Here is a 21760-nt window from a genome sequence, read left to right on the forward strand (position 1 = left end):
ACATTATTGGGCCATTCACCCATTCGCACTCCCAAGCACTCACGCATTCACACACCGGTGACATCACCGGGAGCAACTGGGGGTTCAGTGTCTTGCTCAAGGACACCTCGACATGTTGACTGGACAAGCTGGGAATCGACCCGCTCTACCTCCTGAGCCACAGCCGCCCCCCGGCTCATCTACTTTATATTTCACTTGTTTTATGTGGCATTCATGTGGACGGCAAGGTAAGAATTTCATTGTACAGGGAAACACGTTTCCTAACTGTGCATATGACAAATAAACACTTTGACCTTTGACCTTGATCCAAACCCAAGCTGACACCTTCATGTGTTTGATTTTGTTTAATTAACAAAGAACATTCAATTTACAATTAGAGAAATGCAGGAAATCCCCCTATTTGAAAGGTCAAAAACAGGATTTTTTTTGCTTGAGAAATTGTCTTAAACAATGAATCAGCTGTTAAAATACATGGAGATTATGTTTTGAAATATACTGCATTATACTCCTAGCAGTTTTCTGTTATTTTGTCCATTCTATTTATAGCCTATCAGCGAGCGTGGGCTGAATAACAGAAACACACTGTGTAATCAATAGTACATATTATCATAATATAACTGAACGTCCTTTGTACAAAATCTGGGCATTGAAGGGAGGATTAATTACAGCGCTGTTGTATTTTGCTGCATTAGATTTGTACCTAGAAAACTGTATTGTATAACACACCGCTGACGATTCCAAAATGTGCAGTGTAAACAGTTTGGCAGTCCAACCTGAGAAACATCTGGGGGTTTCCTGTGGGGAAACCTCATCAACCGGGTTGTCTGGTGGTTTAATGTGCGTCTAAATAAAGCTGTCATGATTTGAAAGCTACAATGAATCCTGCCGCAGAAATGACTGTGATGAATGGTGAAAAATGAAGTCTGAGGCGCCAGCGCTTGATGTTGGAGCGCAGCGTGTCGTTGGCTCCAGCCCACGGAGGAGTGGGAGCCTCCACAGGCTCCCTCTGATTGGCTCTCACACAGCTAACTCCATTTTGGAAAACAGCTGTTTGGAGACGCACAACCTTTTGTCTTTTTCACACGGTATCCCGAGAGAAACACCCGGGCTGTTAACACACATTTGGTCTGCACTGCGCGTTTGTTTGATTTACACCAGCCTGCCTCAGTTCCGACGCAGCTCGGCGCGCTTTCTGTCCGCCTGCCAGGAAACTTAACTGGGATCCATGGTGTTAAATTTCCATTGTAACAAGTGGATAACAGGAGGCGACCCGACCAAGGTTAGTGGCCAGCTTTCTTCTGGTGATATCACTCATATGTGCTTTCAATGTGGATTTTCGTTCATAAAATGGTCTGGAAGTTAATGTTTGCAGCTCGCTGCGATAGCCACTCTAGAGTCACGAAACGAAGCGAGGGTTCCCAGATAACTAGTAATTTTAGTAAGGCATTTTCTCAGCCAGCTCAGCGACTAGCGTTAGACAATACATCTCCCTTCGCGGTGTCCCCTGGAGTTACATCAATGGAGTCGTTTTCTCGGTGTCTGCTATTGTTCAATTACGTTACAAATTGTAATGATATTAACATTTTTCTCTATGTATGAGGCACCCAGTGTAGCCATTGTGCCGCCTGCCTGTGTGTGTATAGTTTAAAGGACTGCTATGCACGTCCTTCCCACACATTGGCTGCTGCAGTCATTGTAGCTAATTCCAAACCGGGTTAGCTTTGAAAAGCCCTCGGCTCCTCTCTCATCGACTGAGCCCCCCCCCCCTTCCCTCCGTAAATGCACCCAGCCCACACCCGGTGAAAACACACGTCAACTACTTCTATTTCCTAGCTCAACAAGGTAACAAAGGTGGTGACGACAGCGGCTTTTCGTGAAATAACCTGGCTGCGGAGTGAAAACGTAACATGCCAGTCAGTGTGGTTTTTTTCCTCCCCTGGAGGTGAGTCCTGTAGAAAGACAGCAGGCCGGTGGGGGAGCAGCCTGGTACCCCCCACTTTGCATGAGTGTTGCTGGGCCAGTGCCAGTCACTGGGCATGGGCACTGGTGAAAATAAACAGTGGCTTTTTTTCTCTGGCCGACTGTAACCACAGCAGTGGCCTCCCTCAGCTCCGGCCACCTTAATGTGGACGTTAAAATCCAGACCTCCTGATTAAATTCTCAGTGCACAGCTTTGCAGTGTTACAAGAACAGCCAGTTTTGTTTGCAGACCAAAACTGGATTGTGGCACATCTTGATGGGGACAAGCTTAATGAACTGTGTTAAAAACGGGGAGAACGGTGATATGTAATGATTTGGCATTTCATGGTGGCACTGTAGATTGTGGTTTTTGGAAAGAAAAGGGGGGAACTATGTGGTCCTGGGTTTGGGGTGAAAACATAGCTTGATGGAATAAAGTAAAGGTCGTATGTAGGACTCCAGTTAATAATGGTTTTTGTTATCAGCTGTATGATTTAAAAAGGTCAGCCCAGTTTGTTGTCACATTGCCTTTTTGCCCAACCAGCACTCCAGAATATTTTCTGTGTACTATCAGATAAGCAGCAAATCCAGGAACTAGGGGGATGTTTAGCAACTTTACTTAAAAATGTTAATCAAAATTGCTGCAGCTTATTTTGACTTCAAAATTTATCTTGAGTAAAATACTAAAAAGCAAACTGTAATGCATGTTTTGGCATGTTTTGCCAAGGGCTCCAGCTGATCATGAATCTGCCTGGCCATGCTTCAGATGGCTGCATCCATTTGAGACAAAATGCTGACATTCAAGACATTTTTTCTGTTGATGGAAAAATCATATTTTGTAAGGTCAGTAAGTGACTTGATGAATTTAAGATTGCACTTTATATTCTGATGTCAGATGGCTATTTTAGGATTAGTGCTCTACTGCCTCAACTCCTCTGTTTGTACCAAACATGGTCTGTTGTCCTTCAAAATGGCCAAGTAGGGGTGGAGGGCAGCCAGAGTGGACTGACACTAGAAAACCTCATTAATAGAGACACACACACACATCCTGCTGACCTTAGACAGAGCCCTACAGAGCGTTCATTCCTGTATTTCAGTTATATTTACTGACTCAAATCAAGGCCCACAGAAGAAAAAAGACAGATCTCTTACCATTAAGATTACATGTACCAATTTCCTGGCTATTATGGAGGCTGTTTCTTGGAGAGCCCTTACAAGTTATGCATCTTCTGATCTGTGACACTTTTTATTCAGAAAGGGGCTAGATCGGGAGCAGTCAGGTCCTGCTAGTAGGTCTGATTATCTGCAGTGCTGCATGACCAAAGGCATTCTCCTCCATCAGCTCCTTCACTAAATGGAAGCTATATTTGCTCCTGCTGATGGCTGCCAGCACTAACATGATTAGAAAATGTGGACCCCTCAGTCCCTGTGCTGAGAGCACAGCAGGAGTGGGGCCATCACTGTGTGGTTGCTTCTGTCACTTGTTTTTCAGTGAGCAATCATGACGGTATTTTATCCACATCAGGCAGTTTCATAATCCTACTGGAGGTTAAATGGACTGTTTCACGTTTCATTCCTAGTCTGTACACAACATCTATTGCATGTCTGACTATCCAGGAAGAGGGATCCCTCCTCTCTTCCTGAGGTGTCCTCCTTTTTCCCTGTTAAAGTTTCTTTTCTTTTCCAGGGAGTTTTTCTTATTCTCATGTGAGGCTTCTAAGAACAGAGGGCGACATATGCTGTACAGAGTGCAAGGCCCCTTGAGGCAAATTTGTGAGATAAAATGTCACTGGACTCGACTCGCTGGAGAAAACTGGCATCTGAATTCAAGAGTTCTCAGAACTCACTCAAGGGCCTTCTTTGTGGTTATGTCCGCCATCAGTCACCTGCCTATGTTTACGATAATGGGTCAGAAATCAGCAGTTTATAGCCAAGTCCGAAAGCAGTAAAGCAGCTGTGTGAACGAGCTGCTCAGTTTCTATTTTTATATGCCTCTCTCTGTGTAATCATGGGTTTAATGTGTACATATTTTGTGGATAGGGAATTGTCTTTTCAACTGCGTTGACCTCCAGCTGCATTCTTTGCCTTGCGCGCAGGGTACTTAAGCTCATCTGTTTTTAGCTCCCTGACTTCTCCATGAGGAGAAAATGAGGGCTGTCATCCCGACCTTCAGACAGACATGAAAGGTTTTCTGGTATACGTAGATACTGCAGACTGAGAGAGACTCGGCTTATGAACATGAAATGACTGCTTATTTTGTTATTCAGGTAGTCAAAACTTGATTTCTCCCTTTTTTTCTTTGAAGTGAATTCGGTTTATCAGCGTACAAAATTTCTGCGGTCAGACTAATACTTCAGGCCCAGTCTACACATGGTGCATTTAAAGTCATTTCATTTCTCCCTATTACTTTTGATTTTATCCTATGCGAAGAAGATCAGCAAGTCCTGCTTTGAAAATTCTGTTTGTAAATACAATCATTGATTATCTTTCTTTTATGGAGGACAGTTTCCATTTTAAAGAAGCAGTTGAGCTTGCGGTTGGATACATAAAGATAGAAACACACTGGGACAAATTGATTAAAGAGCCGGAAACGGATGCTCCAAGAACTACAAATAAACATATGCGAGTCCTTGCAGGAGGTGGCACGGTGGTTAACACTGCTCTCTCACAACTAGAAGGCTCCAGGTTTGACCCTCCTTGCTGACCTGGGCCTTTGTGTGTGGAGTCTGCGTGTTCTCCCTGTGACTGCATGGGTTTCCTCCAGACACACTGGCTCCCTCCCACAGTCCAAACAAAGACGTGCAGGTTAGGGTAACTGGTGACTCTTAAATTGCCCTGTGTGTGAATGGCTGTCTGTCTCTATGTGTTAGCCCTGAGACAGAATAGTGATCTGTCCAGTGTGTACCCATCTCTTGCCCAGTGTTTGCTGGGGTTGACTCCAGCCTTTTAGTTAGGATAGACAGGTATAAAACTTCTTGGGTCAACAGGGTTGTGTGTAAGAGCTGAGATCGAAGCAGTGTCGCAAACTATATGTGGGCAAAGCTATGTGAAGGGCATACTGACAGCAGAAAAGGTTGTTATTCTGCAGAATTTCCCCTGGGATCAATAAAGTATCTCTTTCTTCCTCTCTATCTAACCAACAAACAAACAGCCTGAGAAGTTTCTCTGGACCTTTTTCTCTGCTATGAACCAGGGTCACTATTGAAATTCACAGTAGTCACTGTATACAAACTGACCACAGCTGCTGTTCTCAGCAAGAGATCATACTACTAAAGTAGCTTCTTCCACTCACAGGGCACAAGTGTCTCTTTGGGAAAAGATAGAGCTTGGGTGGAATACCACTTATTCACCTGAAACTTCACACAGGTGATAGTAAGCAGAGGCAGACAGTTAAAATGGCTCATTCCAAAACCTTGTTATTCTTGGTAACTGCTATTGTGGGATGAGCTACAGCTGCCTGCACCCCCACACACAAGAAGTGGCTGTGGAAGATGGATGGAAAGTGCATAATTCATTGGTTAATTTCTTGTTCTTACTATATTTATGTGCCTCATCAATTTCCAATTCCTGATGATTGACATTGGGTAGCAAGGTCACTCTTCAAAGTGGTAACGTGCGGCCCATTGACTTGATGTTGATCCGAGTTGCATGTTCTTACTTCTGACAGCTTGGCCCACAGCATCAGCATAAATTACACAGAGGTGTTGAATAAACTCTGTTTTGTGAGAGGGCTTTTATTCAAGCCTCGTGTAATTGGATTCACATGTGAATTGGTTTGGAATTTCGGGCCAGCAGGTCAGTGAAAGATGATTTGATGAGTCTTCCTTCATGGAAAAAGAAAATGAGCTTAAATTATTTTAGTTGCAGTGGCCCATTTCAAACCCCATGTGGTAAATCATTTAACTTTTTAAGTGATGAGAGAGACATGCTCGAGGGTAGAAGGAACATTGTGACCTTCGCTGTTTGACAGAGAATTGGAGGCTTGTGATTTGTCCGCTGATTTGATTGGATCCCTCTTGGGAATTCTCAAGAGCAATTTGCTGAAAAAGTTTTTTTTTTTTTTTTTTTTCCCCAGCCATGTCCCAGGGGAGGAGAAAAAGGACGAGTTACATTGATTGGAGGGCACTCACAGGAAATAGACTACAAAATGTTGACGGTGATTAAAATTCACTTGACAGTGATGTTTTAAAACGATATTCCATTTCAGATGCTGTTGACCTAATTCGTCAGATGTGCTCATGACTCTTAAAAAGCCAAATAACTTGTTATGCGACTTGTACTACATTTCAGTACAAATACGTTGCCACCTTTCTTCCCTGTCTGCCTGTACTACTGGCCTCAAGTAATAAACTTTATGGAATGTAGTAGCTCCACCTTCACCAGCTACAGCAGTCAAATGCCACATAACCATTTATACACCGCTATTAACAACATAGATGGATACTTTATTGGTCCTGAGGGAAATTCTTACATGATCTAATAATGTAGAGCTTCATCAGTTAATGGATTATAGAAAATTAGTTTGATAAACACAAACGTTTGTCATTTTTTAAAATGCAAAATTCCCAAACATATGTTGCTGTCAGTTTCCCACAGGTGGTGATGTTTTTGGGCGTAGGGTTACAGTGATATACCGGTTATCATACCATGCAAATTTGTTTATTACCGGTATTGATGGAAAAAAACACAAATACGTGCGCACCTTTCTTTCCTGTCTGCCTGTCAGAATCCACGACTGGCGTCACATGTGCACATGCAGTGCACAAATGACAGAGAGTAGGCGGCTGAAACCACCAAAAAGAAATGTAAATGTGATCTCTGATTTAGAAACGGAGAAGATACAGACAGGTCTGGCTGCTCTATCCTGCACCTACAATAAACTTGACAACTATTTAGATAATCGTTTGGAGCGCCGTGACGCCATGTCTCACTATACTATATAGTGTTTAAGTGAAGATGGCATGTCTGTCACTGGAAATTATTCACTAGAATTATCCATGTCAAAATAGTGATAACTTATTTTGTAGTCTTCACTACATATATTATGAGTGTGCATGTAAACTGCAACCTGACTGGTTGGTGGAGGCTTACAGTTGTGAGGCAGTAATTCTACTCTTCACTTATTTTAAAAAGCAACAGTTGTGGTTAGCTTAATCAGTTTGCTAGCATTGGAAGTAAGCAGTCTGTTTGGCTGGATGCAGTTTCTGCTGTGTGCTTTATTTAGAGGATCGGGGGAGCTGTGGGTGAAATGGCTGTAACAGGTGCTGCAGAGAGAAAAAGCCAACAACCAAATCTTATATTCTTTACTGAACTGGTTGTGCGCTGTAGTATAACTGAGGAAACTCAAGCTCTCAAAAACGTAACGAAAACACTGGAGCCCATGAGGGATATTTCTTTATTTAGCAACCACAACAAACATGCATGCATTCCTTTTCTAGCTCCCATCCTCCCTTCTCTTATTTCCTTGTCATCATCTGCTTTCCATCCTTTCCTCACCCTCACACTCATCATCCTCCCCTCAATTTTCTCCGTACCTCCCTCACCCGCACATCCTGTATCCCCTCATTTTATTCTCATCCTTGCATCGTCCTCCTCCTCATCAGCCCAAGGGTCTTGTTCAGCCTCCAGTGTGTCCGCAGAGAGCCTGGGAAAAGATGGGGCATAAACAACGCAGACTGCTTCCTGCGGAGATCTTGTGTTTTTAAATGTGTGCACAGAAATAGAATAATGATGGTGGGAGGAAAATCACCAACCACAAATTGTAGAAGGAGAAACTGAGCTTAATGACACCTGGCGGAGAGAGTGGAGGTGATAACGCTATTTGGTCAGTTGATTAATTATCCGTTAAATTTTTTTTTATCAAAATGTCGAGATCCTGGGGTGTCAGCTGCTTGAATTACTGTTTTCTTTTGTCTGAGGTGACAGAAAGCTCTCTGGGCTTTGGCGTGCTGCTCAAATTATAATGGGCATTTTTCACAGTTTATTTTACACTGACCGAACAATAAGCAGGTAAATTGACAAAGAAAATCTGTTGTGGGACAGTCGGTCCAGAGGAGATGTCATTAATAAAATATGAATGCATAATGGCTGTAAAGAATTAAAATATTTCCTTTTTTTTTAAATCTTCATCTATTGTATAACTGTATCATTCAAGTAAAAGCAATACATCTTTGCATTTTAGAACCAGAGGACTGACAGGCCACAACCCCAACACATTCAATACAGTGATTTAAAACAGGAAACTAAAGAAATAGTTGTCATTTTTACTCGAATGGGTATAAATCTGTTGCTAAGGAACTTTATATTTGTGAACTAATCCTTTCAGCTCTAATTAAAATGAAGTAAGGCTCAATATTAAAGTTGTATCATGTCAGAGTAAACTGAATAGAAAACCTCAACAAGAAATGACAGACTACATAAATACCACTGTCATAATGTTTCCAAACTGCTGGTTTTGATTCCCTCTTTGCTCCCTCGGTCAATTCCAGGCACAGAACAGTCACGCACATCAAATTACTTTCAATTTGGACTTTGCAGCTTAAAAGAGTTGGAGCAAATTCTAGTTTCATAACCCTTTACCTCCCTCAGAGCTGCTTTACACTCGTACATTGGTTTGGCTTTTATGCAAACAAGAGATGAACTGTTCTTAAGAAACTCATCTCTTTTACTTCGGTTTATCATGAGAGATAGTGTGTTACATGCCAGAGCTACAGTTTGTGTGTTCACTTATGAAATGTTTCTCCTGACACATTTGTTTTTGTGACAGCCCTGCCTGTGAAGAGGCTTGAGAATGATGAGGCTCTAAATAAACAGCTGCTGCACCGTTTGGAAGTCGAGATGCAAGAAGGTTTTTTTTTTTCTCTTTTGTCGTTCGGGGTTATAATCATAGTCTTATTTTGGAGTCCAGTTGAAACACCTGCTCCTGACTCAGCTGTGAATCATGGGTGGTTGATGAGACTTCGTCACACCCATCCTCTCTCTCACACGCCCACAGACAAAACACAAACCAGGGGATTCCCAGTAGCCTGAGGCAGGGCAGGCTGCTACAGCAGCCTCTGTCTCATGCTGGCCACTCGTCTCTAATGCCGTTAAAGCATCGATCGATCACAGCTTATTTGCAGTTTTTGGGTCACAGGGATATACACGCAGGACACAGCATTGCACATTCAGCTCCTCTGGTAACGTAAACATCTCCAAACATGGCTATCCGATCCCGTATTGTGTACCCGATCCTGTTAGTTTGCTCTGTCTCTGAGTTGTGTGAAGATATAACAGTGTTGTGATGTACCGGCTCTGTCATCTCAAGAACTGGTATCGATTGACCCAGCTGTTGCTACTTGAGCTGTGCTAACAAAAGGGAATACGATCTGTAGTAGAAATCTGTCTTGTCAGTGCTGTTGTTTATTACACAATGCTGCCACCTGTTTAATAGATGAGGCAATTTAGTAGATTATCAAGATGCTTGTGTGTTTATCAGTTTCTGGTTTGCAGTCGGTGTCACTGAGCAGAAATCTGTCAGCTTTGATTACATAGATATCGAAAAACCATGTTAGATGTTTTGTTTTCCCAGCATTTGTTAACAGTAATTTTCAGTTGCAGTAATCACTGTGGTGTGCAGTGACCGGTCATGTCGTGTTTGGGGTGGAATCACTTAATGATAAAGGAATAGTTCCACATTCTGCTTGGTGGCTGTCTTGCGGAGATGGATACCACTGTCATATTCATCTGTTCAGCATGAAGCCTCAGCTTCCTCAGGTCTTGTCGTCACGGTGAGGTGTCCAGGCAACCAGTGGTGATTCCAGGAAGTCTTTTAACCCAACCAAGAAGCAGTCCAGAGTAGCATGATATAACCGAGCTCAGCCAGACGGCACTGATGTCGGCTAGTGGGAGGAACTCCTCTGGTTTTATACGTCATCTGTTTGCTGTTCTCAGTGAGTACTTCTTCCTGGCTTAAAACGTTTGTTTAAAGTGGGTCTACACTGGCCACTACTAGCTACTGCTAGCTTTACTAATGTGAGATAAACACACTTTCTTGTTCTCCAAGGTTTTTATTTTTCGTCCATCTGAAGTAAATAAGCAGAACAATAGAAATGCCTCAATATTATGCAGTGAAATTCAACACCATTGGAAACTACAACCTATAAGATAAATATAAATTAAATTATTTAAATTGATGGTTATTATTCTTATTTTTGTTACATACACAATTCAGCCGTAAATAACACCTTTACAAAGTGGCCAGTGAGTACGTATACTAGTCAGTCATGCAGCTCGGACACAGTACTGTTGGGCCTTTCTCTCAGGAACTAGTTTCACAGTAAGAATGATGTGACATAAAAGTTGTACCTGAATAGGAACAGGACACATGCTGTTCAGTCACACCGACGACTTGCCACAGTTGACCGATGCGTAGCACACGGCAAAGACTCGTTGGTGTGCCGAGTGCACTGTTTCACATGAAATGAGTGTGGCACTGTGAAATAATTTACATCCACTTTAACATGTTCATCCAGTGTGGCAAGTTTAGTTTAAAGCTACTGTGTGTAAGCAGTAATATCACCCAGACAGAAAAGAATATGAATCTACTACTGTGCTGTTGCTTTCATGTTAAATAGGAAGCAGTATATTCCGACATAAATCAGTTCCAAGTAATATTTACAGAACAGAAAAGCATCTTGCACACTTGATATTCTGAATTCAAAATGAATTGACAATCTAGTTTTCATCACAGCTGGTCCTTTCACATCTTACTGGCCTTTCAGTGGCTATGGAGAACATGACTTCATCTTGTATTCATCTTCTTTATGCTTTTCCCAAAAAGGTTGTTGTCCCAATTCGCAGACACAACGTGATTTAAGATGTGTGCACATGGAGTCGTAAACGGCTGAACATTTCTAACATAAGTGTGGGTTGTCTCAAAGTTGGACAGCTGAACATCAATAAATATGTTCCTTCTTTGTCTGTTTGGTCTTATGGATGGTTTTGCTTCAGTGTGTCTTGTATAATGATAAGCCTGCTGTAAGAGTTTTTACATTTTTTAAATTAAAAACAAGGAATGTTAGGCAATATAATTATAACCACCTGAGAAGTCTTCAAAAGGCAACCTTCAAACATTTTGTGTGTGCAATAAGTGCAGTTACATCAGCATTAACGGTAAAACAGCTACAGTGTTAACTCCATCTGAGGTGTGAGCGTGTTTTGGCCTGCCTGTTCGGCTTTTCTGAAGCCCATCTGCTGCACCGATCCTGGTAACCTGGAGAACAAAGCCAGGGAGACCTTCAGTGCTGACACACTTGACCACACACCTGTGTGAGGAGTTTTTAATAGATTTTGCCAACCACCATAGCTCATGTTGCTCGATTAATTGAATAAAATTTGTTTTACATGAACTTTAAAGCCCCTCTAACCTTGGCCCTCAGACTCTCGACCATTAGAGAGTGAGTGAGGATCAAAACAAACTCAGGCTGCTCTTCTCGCCCCACTCCTCCTTACCCCTTCTGCCTTGTGTGTAAAACTACTGTAGGTCATATGTGATGACTGTAGCTGGAGACAGACACAGCAGTCAGGCAGCTCGACAGTAATATTAACGTGCATGGAATAAAGTCCACAGAGCCTGTGGTTTTGGTGGCATTGCAGCGAAAGTTGGGTTGGGTATTGTTTAGGTTTTCTTCTGATACTTGTGCTGTGTTAAAGAGCGACTAACCTTCAGTTCTACAGCATATTCTGCCAAATGACATGAACCATGGAGGTTTTATGAAGAGGATTTATTAAGCACCGTTCTCCTTAATACATCTGTAAACACACACCTGCATGACTGAATGTGAACAATGACTTGCAGAGTCCTGCTCAGATCTGATGAGCGCACAGCGGCCACGTAACCCTGACAGATACACAGCCATGATCGCTTGGCTGAGGTGAAATGTATATCCTGCAAATGAAGGTTGACAACACTACCATTCATTCCCAGCTCTGACGTCTGAGATAAATGGAAAGCAGTATAAGTGTAAAGATAGCGTTAGCACGTGATTTGTGGTGATGCTTTTGTTGCATGTAACATTGTCGTCTGTTTCACACCACTAGAGAGCAAATATTTCAATCAACAGGCATTTAAGTGGCACCAAAATCTGCATTGTGATTTGGTCTGGGAGATGGGGATTGTATAGGAACCAGTGCCATATTGGCACCAGGTTTCAGTTCCCAACCCTAGTGACAAGCGTCCTTTTTCCTACCTAAAGCAGTAACACAAGCAGATTGTATAAAATAATTTTTTCCCAGTAGTATTGATATAGTACTCATGTTCTGGTTACTATCACATTCCGTTTAGTGTTACTGGACACACATAACTGAGTTATATGTGATACAGGAGAAATTTCATGTTATGCTTTGATAATTGAACAAACTCCCCACTTTTATAGTTGGTGGCATACATTTTAATATCTTACTAAAGTGTTACATTGACTGCAGTGTTATGTCCAACATAAACAAACCGTGTGGCCTCGACCAAAACCGAGCAGAGGTTAGCAAATTGAGCAAAGTGACTTCATTTGCTAATCCAGGAAAAGGTGCTGCTTACTGTTAATTGGACAACAAAACACTAACGTTGCAGTCAGTTGGAATGACTGCAAATTACAGTCAGAATAATTCAATACAAAGGTACAAAACTTCAATGCTATCGCTAGCTTGGTAATGATGCCGACCTATACACATTAACCAGCTACAGTACTTGCATGTCTAGCAGGAAGAAAGCCACATCTGCCTAAAATGTTAGTATTTTGGATGCTTTTAATGCTCTCCATCTCCGACATACCAAACAGATGTCAACCCTTGTTTTGCCTCATTCTTTGTCGCACTCTTTCTGTGCTACATGGCCTCTTGGCGCTAACAGTGCCACTCCCATCCTGGGTTGTACCTGTCATGTTATTACTGCCAAATGTCTGGAGCCTAAAAATTGCCATTTGGGATAGCCCTACTGGCAACACAGGGCAAGAAATAAACACAAGCCCTGAGGATATCAGAGTGGCAGTGGTTTGTTAACAGTAGGGAGAAAACACTTCTAGACAATGCTTTACTTCATGTATCCAAATTTGTGCTAAATTTTAGTTAATGCAGCTTTAGATCTTTGAACAGTGTTTCGCACAAAAAAAGATGTTTGAACACATCCTTTGAATTCTGGACATTGAAATGGGCATTATTTTATATTCCACTTGACAAGCATAATAAACAGATTAGTTTTGGAGCAAAGCTATTCAATTCAATTCAATTCAATTCAGTGCAGATCTCCGGCACTGACCAATGCTGGGAGTTCATCTGAGGCACTCCCAGTTGTAATGTGGAGAATCACAACTATGCGGCCCTTCTTCATGCCTGCTGAGGTGATCTGTCCAAGCTAGATTGATTTTTGGTTTGGCTGCAGCTCTCTGAAGAAGCAGCTTTGGCCGGGCCCTTTTGTTTTATTCAGTAGTTCACTGGAGACTTTCCCACAGCAGCTGATGCTAATAGCCTCAGTCAGGCTTCATATCTCCTGGTGCTGATTCATAATGCCTTCAGGCAAAGGAGCTCACTTCACTCAGAATGGCAATTATGTGAGAGTGGCAGTGGTCATTCTCAGTTCTCTGTAGAAAGAAGATAGAAAATTGCACTGAGTATCCAGTGTTATCAGTGATATTTCTGCATGTTTGACAGAAGATGGAGCCTTCTACTGTGACTTAATAGTAAGCCTGACACTTAAAAGTGCCAGCGAGAGAAAGAAATGGTGGAGATTTGTGTCTGCTCATCTCAGTGGGGAAGGGTTTCACAGTGCTTGTGCAAATGGCTAACTGCTGAAGAACAAAAGCTAACTGGTCGGTGTGTATCAATATTCACGTCACCAGGGGAAATTAGGCCCTCACACCCAACCTGGGTCCCAAAGGAAGAGGAAGAATATGGGGCAAATAAATATACCAGAGCTGAATGGACAGGGCTTTTATTTATTTATGAGAGGAAGACCAGAGCGGAACAACAATGCTAATCAGGACAAGAAAATACAGCTCCCTTGTGTTTGAAGTGGGCTTGCTGTCAACCAAGCAGCTGCTGACATCATGTAAACGGACAGTGCCCAGACCTCACTGGACGAGGGCTGAGAGGCAGCAAGCAGGAGGGCAGAGCTGATTCACAGCGTCACGTACTCAGTGTGTAACACGTAGCATTGGAGGGTGAATGGATGTGGATGAAGATGTCTGAAGGAGTTTGGGTCTGCTTATAGGCACTTTAGCGAGGATGGAGCAACTCTGAGTACTCTGGTAAGAAGGACAGTTTGCCGTTAATGTTTGCTTTGTTTTTTGATGCGTTGTTTGACCACGAGGGTAATAAGAGTAGAGAGTTGTTGAGTCTCCATTTTATACCTCAAGTTGATAACGAGCCCTTTCTTATATTTAAAAAGCTGGAGGATTTTGTGGTTTTAATTATTTCTGTCCATTATGTGGTTAGTCAATTGGCAGAAAATTAATCAGCCAATATTTTGGGTCCAGCTTTCCAGGATTATCTCCTGAAACTGAATTGTCTGATTGTTAATCAGACAAAACAAAGATACCACCCTGGACTCTGGAAAACTGTTTTAGTACTGATTCATCTGTAGTTTATTTTTCTGATGAGTTGATCGTGTGAGAAAACCTGAAATACCCAGTTTTGTCCAGCCAACAGCCCAGAACCCAAAGATATAAATTTTACTGTTACATAAAGAAAAAAAAATTAAAGCCACACATTTGAACTTTTAAAACCAGCTTACTTTAAGAGTATCTGTCAGTCTGCCAGACTTACTTACCTCTCGGTCCTTTTTTTTTTTTTTTTTTTTTTTACCATATCAAAGCAAACTTAAAAGTCGTTCTTTAATTATTCATGGCCCTTGGAAAAGTTGAGTTTCTAACACAGGCAGATGATACTTTTTGCCTTGTTAAATAAATGCAGCGGCATTAGTTGACAGACTTGAAATGTGTCATGTGGACGGACCTAATGGACATAAAAAAAAAACGGCAAAGAAGCCAGTCCATGTGTGGGTTATTGCAGATAATGTGAGTTTATTACACGAATAAGGCTTAAAAGGTTCCTGTGGGATAGCAGTGAGCCTGCCTTTCTAATGGGCTCAGTGTGGTTGTGTTGACTCATATACCCTCGGTGATTTCTCAAAGGCTTTTGTTTCTAATCTCTCCATGCCAGAAGCTCTCCTGTTACATGTCACCTCACCCACTGTGGTCACTGTTCGTGTTCAGGCCTGTCAGGAAGGAAAGCTCTCTTTTTTAACCCTTGCTGTCATACAGTAGATAGGATAATGTAGCTCCTTTTTTCCCCCCAGAATAAAAGAGTAAGCAGATTTTGAATGAGAACGATTTCCTGAAATAACATTGTTGAGAGAGTGCAGAGCAGGAAGGAGAAAGGCAAAGGGAATGGGGCTAAGCTGAGTTCAGCTCATGAGCCAAGCTGCAGTGATTTCCCTTTGAGGATTGAGTTGTTGTTGTCTCGAGTGACAATAACACCTGTGACATTGGTCTTGTGGTAGTGTTTCAGTTGCAGCTGCATTGAGTTTCCGTCCTTTCACATAAAGCCCCTTTTTACTGAACTGGGACATTCACTTTAAGAGCACTGAAAGTCATTTCTGGAGTGTGGGGAGAATGTTGACATTGAAAAAGGTATGAATGGTGCAAGGCTGGCATCACATCAGTGTAATAGGTCAAAAATATTACTTAGACACAAGTGTGTGTGCCATTTAGCAAGACCATTTTTGCCATCATTCCATTGCCACCAGGCCAGTGGGCTGCCTGGCCCCAATACCCCTTTGTGGCTCCACTGCACAGCGTGAGCGCTGCTCTTGCAGAGTACATGATCATACCGTCTTCTGTGCGTCCAGAGCAGTCATACATGGAATCGAGACATGCAAGCCCTTGTCCGGTATGGGTACCAGGTAGTTCCTGGTGGCAGTGGAATGAACAAAATCATTAAACTGTTAGCCTGGTAGAGTCAAAATGACAGTGACAGTGTAAATATTGATTCATTTGTGTCATTTATCAAGCAAACACTCTGATTTATTGCTCTTTTCTGAATTATATCCATGTAAAATGGATACAGTTCATTTTTAAGCATATTTAAAGACATGATCTTGGGCTTTGGGAATGTTTGATAGACATTTACACAATTTTCTAACATGTAGCCATATAAGCTAAACAGTTACTCAGAAATAATTTGTGTAGAATGAAAAGATTTATTAGCTGAAGCCCAAGATGGTGAATGTGTATTTTATTGCTCTTAACTTGAAGAGGAGATGCATTTAGTTGGGCCACTCAGAAGATCAGCAGGTGTCTTTTACAGATCATCTGCTTCCGAGTCACTTTACATGTCCATTTGCATTATACAAATCACAGTAGGCGAGCAGTGACCTGCACTGCGTCAGTCGGTCAGTCAAAAACAAATTCTTTATCACACTGAGTTTTGTGGATATCAGGGCTAAAATGTTTTTAAAATGCACCAAAGCTGAGACCAGGCATTCAGATGGAGAAGAGTGTAAACGCATGCTGATGAGCAGTAGGCAGAACATCATCACCATCATAATCATCCTTCCTTGGAGACCGGTAATGATCTCATGGCAGGATTCGATCTAAATGTGTAGGCGAGCTGACTAATTAAACAAACGAATGGCAGTTAAGCTGCATAACAACTGGGCCAGTGGAGTAGAAAAAGGCAAAGGTAACACATCACAGAAACGTAGTTAGTGTTGAGTCAGCGTTGATTGGGTCTAAAGACCACAACTTTGAAAATATGGAGTTACAAAGAGGTGAACTGGGCATCCTGACAGCCAAATGGTTACAGCAGTACACCATGTACAGTGTGTGTACGATGTCTGCGGTTTGAGTCCAGCTGCTAACATTTCTGCCCCGGGTTTTGAGAAGAAAGATGAATGTGTGGAATAAAACGGTGACATCTGTGGTACATTTGCAGTGACTTAGAAACATTTTACCTGTCCCTTTTGAGTCCAATAATGTTATAGAAGTGACATAAGCCAGGGGTTTCCATCCAGTGGTCCATGGCCACCTGGTGGTCTGGGAAGGCATTGCAGGTGACCTTGCAATTGATAATGTAGTTTTACTGTATTTATTATAAAAACAGATTTCCATGTATTATAATTGCTGATAGGGATGTTACATTTGCAACAAATCTGAATCTTTGGTAGGAACGAAGGGATCTGAGTTGTACTGGAGAGCTGTTCCTTTTCATTCCTTTGTGCCCAAATTTAACTGCCTGCCCTAAATCCACTCCTCCCTTTTACGCGACCAGTGGGAGCCAACCAGTCACATGTCAAGTTAGGAATGAATGAGTTTGGTTGCTTTTTGTGCACACCATTCAAAGTTGGCCCCTCCTTTGTGGCTCAACTAGCGAGTGTGAGAGAGAGAGAGAAAGCAGTTGCTAGTGCTGATTATTTTAATGTTTATGAGCTAATCAAACAATAATTTGACCAGTTGTTTGAGCTCTAAACAGTATCCTTAGGCGCTGTCGGTCAGATGTCAAAGATGAGAGGTTAACCATCAGCCTGTCATTGTTACCACAAGCTGACTGGCCAACTATGCAGCTGTTAGCAATAAATGGGTATTTTTCAGTATCATAATTATATCTGAATGGTGTTTAGTAATGTCAAGTATACTAGTTTTCTTTAACTGACTGGTTTGAAAAATAAAAAGTATCCTGGGAGGAGTCTGAGAACAAGCAACTGTGTGATTTTTGTCTGATAATGTACAAACAGGTTTGTGATGGTTTTTATTTTGGTCTATGTAGACAACGAATACAGTTTAAATGACTGTTGCCACACTGGTCAGAAAAAAATCAGTTTCCTCTGATCGTTCAGCTCTAATTAGTAGTTAGTGAAAGTCTCTGCTTATGTTCATGGGAAAGGTAGAAGGTATAATGATGAACCTGCGAGGAACTGGCCTCCCGCTGTGATTTGGCTCACTAATGATTGCACAGCCTGGCTTTCTAGATGAAGATCTGTCAGAGGATCCCACCGCCGGGTGTACCTGGGGGCTGTTGGTAGGAGCACTGAGGGAAGAGCCAGCAGCCCAGAACTCGGTGATGTTTCCTGAGGTACTGCTCTTACTACAGGAGCTCAAAGATCACCCTTCACTACAAACTTTGCATTCCCAAAAAATGTTTTGGGGGGCCGACCCTGCACTCTCGGTTTTGGCACACATACTGTACATAAGAGGAAGAAAGCAATAGTGTGATCTTCTGAATGATCCTAAAAGAAAGGGAGCAAAAGTGTTTGGGAGCAGACTGGCCCTGAGTCACTGTGTCGTAACTGCCAGCATGTTTTTGTTGCTCTCATTCTTTCTCCGGGTTCCCTTCAAGACTGTGACCCTCCAGTGTTTCTTAGAGATTCATGGCTTAGCTGATCTGTCAGGCTGAAGCCTTACATGCTTTATTAGTGGGTAGGTCTGCAGCTATGATGTAGTCGGTTGCACTAGCCATCCACAGCAGTGAGGTCTTTGCTGTCTAGGGGATGTCCAGGGACAGAAGCAGTAGGAGAAGAGCAGTTGTAACAACGTGTACTGTCTGGTCCGGTGCCTCTCTCTTTCCATCAGAGGATGGCTTGCTACAGCTACTTTGTTATTGTTTCTGTTCTTTTTTTCTTTTCTTTTTGGAGCAGTTAGATTTTTTTCTACCAGCTGTATAGTGTCTCAGCGGTTGGCAGGATCCATGACCTAGTTAAATATGGACTGAGAACAGGAAACTGAGGAGGAATGAATGGCTAATGGGCGTTTTCTTTTTTACTTTTTTTTTTTTTGCTGGGGCTTGTTCTGGCCCCGCCTAAGCTTGTCCTTTGAATGGTTTCACTCTGGCTTTCCATATTGATCAGTTCTTTTTGTTTAAGTCCTTGCTGCGTAAGTGCCTTTAGGATGAATAAATGGACTAAATAGTGGAGGGATGTGACTATGCAAGTGAGAGCCCTGAGAGATTCAAAGCAGATTTTTGTTTTTCCAGATTTAATTAGGACGACCAATTAGCACAGATGTCGGCAGTGCCATTAATCGCTGTGCAGGAATAGAAATGGCAGTTATTAATACCTTCACTTTTATTAACTCTCAGCTGCTGGCCTCTCAATTGTGGAAATGCTTCTGAGTTGCCCACTCTCTGTATGCACTGGTCACCCTTAAATAGCTCTGTACTCTGTGACTTTTGCTTTTTTTTTTTTTTTTTTTTTGCCAGTTTTCATGTGTATGATGTGGATTCTTTTGAAGATGCCCAGCACAGCATAACGTCCTCCCACAGGCCCTGCAGACAGCAGGTTGATTTATGTGCTTTTGCAACACCTCCACAGCGATCTGACACCCCCTACTCCCTCTGGCAGGTGTAATGAGAGCGCTGGTCATGGACAGATGATGGATGTAGAGACGTCGTACTCGGACTTCATCAACTGTGATCGCACAGGCCGCAGGAACGCAGTGCCCGACATCTCAGGGGAGGGGGCAGTAGTGGCCAGCACCAGTGAACTCACCAAAGAGCTCCAAGAGATGGACCTGAAGGCTGCAGGTCAGTAAACTAACATTTGCTGTGTAATACAGTGTGAGGGCAGAAGAAAAATGCATCCTACATTTTAGACTGCTTTGTAGTGTTAGTCCTCTTTAATTTTGTGCTACAGTTCTGTGAATAATAGTAAAACCTGTTAAGCTGTGAAGCTCCAGTCAGACAAAGTCTGGGTCTGATAATGTGATAGGGAGAGTCGAGGAAGAATCAGGTGTTGAAATTCTTCAGCTAATGCCATTGCTACTGCCACTGCTACTCTCATGACTAGTGACAACTCGTATCATTTACCCCAAGGTATTTAAAAAAAAAATTTATATTTGAAAGTGACTTATTTTAAGTGTAAAAACATTAGTTACCCTAATGCTGAATGAAGACCCTTGTCTCCGTGGTAACAGTCAGTGACACTTTCTGACCATTGGCGCCAAATGACATAAAGGCAAGATGTGGCTCATAATTTGTGGCTCTCTAACAGTGTTGTGGGGTGAGTAATGAGTAGCCAAAGAGTTTGTAAAGGCCACACTAACCTGTTGGAAATGTACAGCAGTGAGTCTGATGAGCTGTAGAGGTACTGAGCTCTGCCTTGTTCAGAAGCCACTGCATCTCAGGCCTGCCACAGGTCTACGCTGGATGGCTTTATTATGATGCTAGAAGAAGTCTTATAACTGTTGAATTCCTCCAGAGAGCTGAAGTGAATGGAGCTGACTGGGTTTGAAAAAGTCTTAATTTACCAAGAATTCATGGTAAATTAATCCACTGGTTCTGGAAATAGACAGCTTGGTGCAAAGTCAGTGTGAAGTCTGCAGGCATTGATAAAAGAAACTGAGTTTTCAAAGTCTGTGAGAAAGTCCCCTCCACTTGAATGCACTGAGATACAGACAGGTAGTATTGATTACACGCTGGTGTCAGTGAGATTTGATGCTGTTGGCTGAGCTGTAATGAGAGCTCAATGACCGGTAGTCCTTGCTTCCTTTTGGTGGAGTGTCAGGTTGTTAGGAGGAATCGGTCTGAATATGACGCAAGCGTTCTCCAGTCTAACCATTGTGTGTTACATTGTTGTTCTTGCTGACTTCCTTTTCAGTCAGACAAGTTTCCCATGACATGATAACCAGTTTGACTGCTATGAATCAAACTGCTCTACTGCTGATCTGGTGGGAGACTTCCGATTTAGAAATAATGCTGACAGTGTCCTGGCACGGGAGGTTGTAGTTCCTTCTTCAGGATTCTCATAAGATGCTTTTCTTTCTGAACCCTAAAAGCAGTTCTTTTGCCAAACCACTTTGACAGATTTTTTGTGTGTACTGTTTCCCATGTTTTCCTCCAGAAGGAGACCCAGGGGCCTCACCAGCCCCTGAGGCAGAGGGCTCCACCAGCCAAGATGCCCAGGGAAGTGGAGGCCCGTCCTAAACTCGGCCAGAGGCCAAAAGGGGGGCAGAGCCGAGGAGGGCAAAGAAGAGAAGAAGCAGATGAAAGAAGAGACTCGTGAGGAAAGGAAAGGTTATATCGGTTGTCCTAGGTGGACACGAGGACACCTTCGCTCACTGCAGGCCTGTTTGGAGCATTAATGACCTTGAATGTTTGCCTTTTTATTGGATCAGATTATCACAGGTGGAACGGAACAGACTGCTGAGATGCTGCTCTTTTGCTTCTCTGCAAGTCGTTTATTTTCCTGATGAGACAAGAAAGCACAGAAACTTTGGGTTGTCTGTTGAGACGGACTGAACTGAACTGCATTCATTTGTAACAACACTCAAAACATTGTTCCAGCCTAAAATGGAAGTGGCATGGAGGGCGTATTCATAATCATCTGTTTGTCATTTTCTTTCTGTGTGTGTGTTTGTGAACCTCTAGTTCAGTTTCACTGTCAAGTCTTTTCTTTTTTAGTAACAAACATAGTCGCCATTATACTGTCGTGTACGGACTTCATATTTATTGCTAAATGTTCAGTGATAACTTTGTGATAGCAAATTTTCTTTGTGTAATAAAATACTTATGAATTACTGTGACATTTGTATTTTATGTTATTAACGTTTCACACGAAGCAGGTTTCCGCTGTACTTGGAAAAACTGAAGCACAGCAGGTATTGGAGCTGTGAAAGTAGCGAGTCCCAGCCAACCAGGTTTAGTGAGTTGAGCCATAAATATTATTGAATGCAGCATGTGTGTACATTAGGGTGGCCACAGGAAGCCAGTGTTGACATTTCCACCTAGCATGGACTCAGTGTTCCCATCTATCTCTTTATACAATAAAGCCACAGCAGTT

At 42.4% G+C, this 21760-nt stretch overlaps 1 protein-coding gene across 5 annotated transcripts; it reads left to right on the forward strand.

Moving 5' to 3' along the window:
- Positions 1-938: 938 nt before the first annotated feature.
- pkig (protein kinase (cAMP-dependent, catalytic) inhibitor gamma) lies at positions 939-21481 on the forward strand. Of its 5 annotated transcripts, XM_020587685.1 has the most exons (4): positions 939-1279; positions 6035-6115; positions 19325-19506; positions 20822-21480. In XM_020587685.1, exons 3-4 carry the CDS (start codon positions 19353-19355, stop codon positions 20902-20904), a joined length of 237 nt encoding a protein of 78 aa, XP_020443341.1. In that variant the 5' UTR covers positions 939-1279; positions 6035-6115; positions 19325-19352; the 3' UTR covers positions 20905-21480. The 5 variants fall into 5 exon arrangements, with proteins under 5 accessions (XP_020443341.1, XP_020443340.1, XP_020443339.1 ...); XM_020587684.1 differs by lacking the exon at positions 6035-6115 and having other exon boundaries at positions 941-1279; XM_020587683.1 differs by lacking the exons at positions 939-1279; positions 6035-6115 and adding an exon at positions 1799-1942 and having other exon boundaries at positions 20825-21481.
- The last annotated feature ends 279 nt before the right edge of the window (positions 21482-21760 follow it).

The sequence above is a fragment of the Monopterus albus genome, unplaced genomic scaffold (assembly GCF_001952655.1).
Source record: "Monopterus albus unplaced genomic scaffold, M_albus_1.0 scaffold473.1, whole genome shotgun sequence".
Taxonomy (NCBI): Eukaryota; Metazoa; Chordata; class Actinopteri; order Synbranchiformes; family Synbranchidae; genus Monopterus; species Monopterus albus.

What these genes read in the sequence shown, in the direction of transcription:
- pkig (XM_020587682.1), top strand. Translation starts at nt 1,908, where the DNA reads ATGCCAGTCAGTGTGGTTTTTTTCCTCCCCTGGAG. An exon ending in GTTTTTTTCCTCCCCTGGAG is followed by an intron (nt 1,943 to 19,324) that starts GTGAGTCCTGTA and finishes TCCCTCTGGCAG; the next exon opens with GTGTAATGAGAGCGCTGGTC. An exon ending in GATGGACCTGAAGGCTGCAG is followed by an intron (nt 19,507 to 20,821) that starts GTCAGTAAACTA and finishes GTTTTCCTCCAG; the next exon opens with AAGGAGACCCAGGGGCCTCA.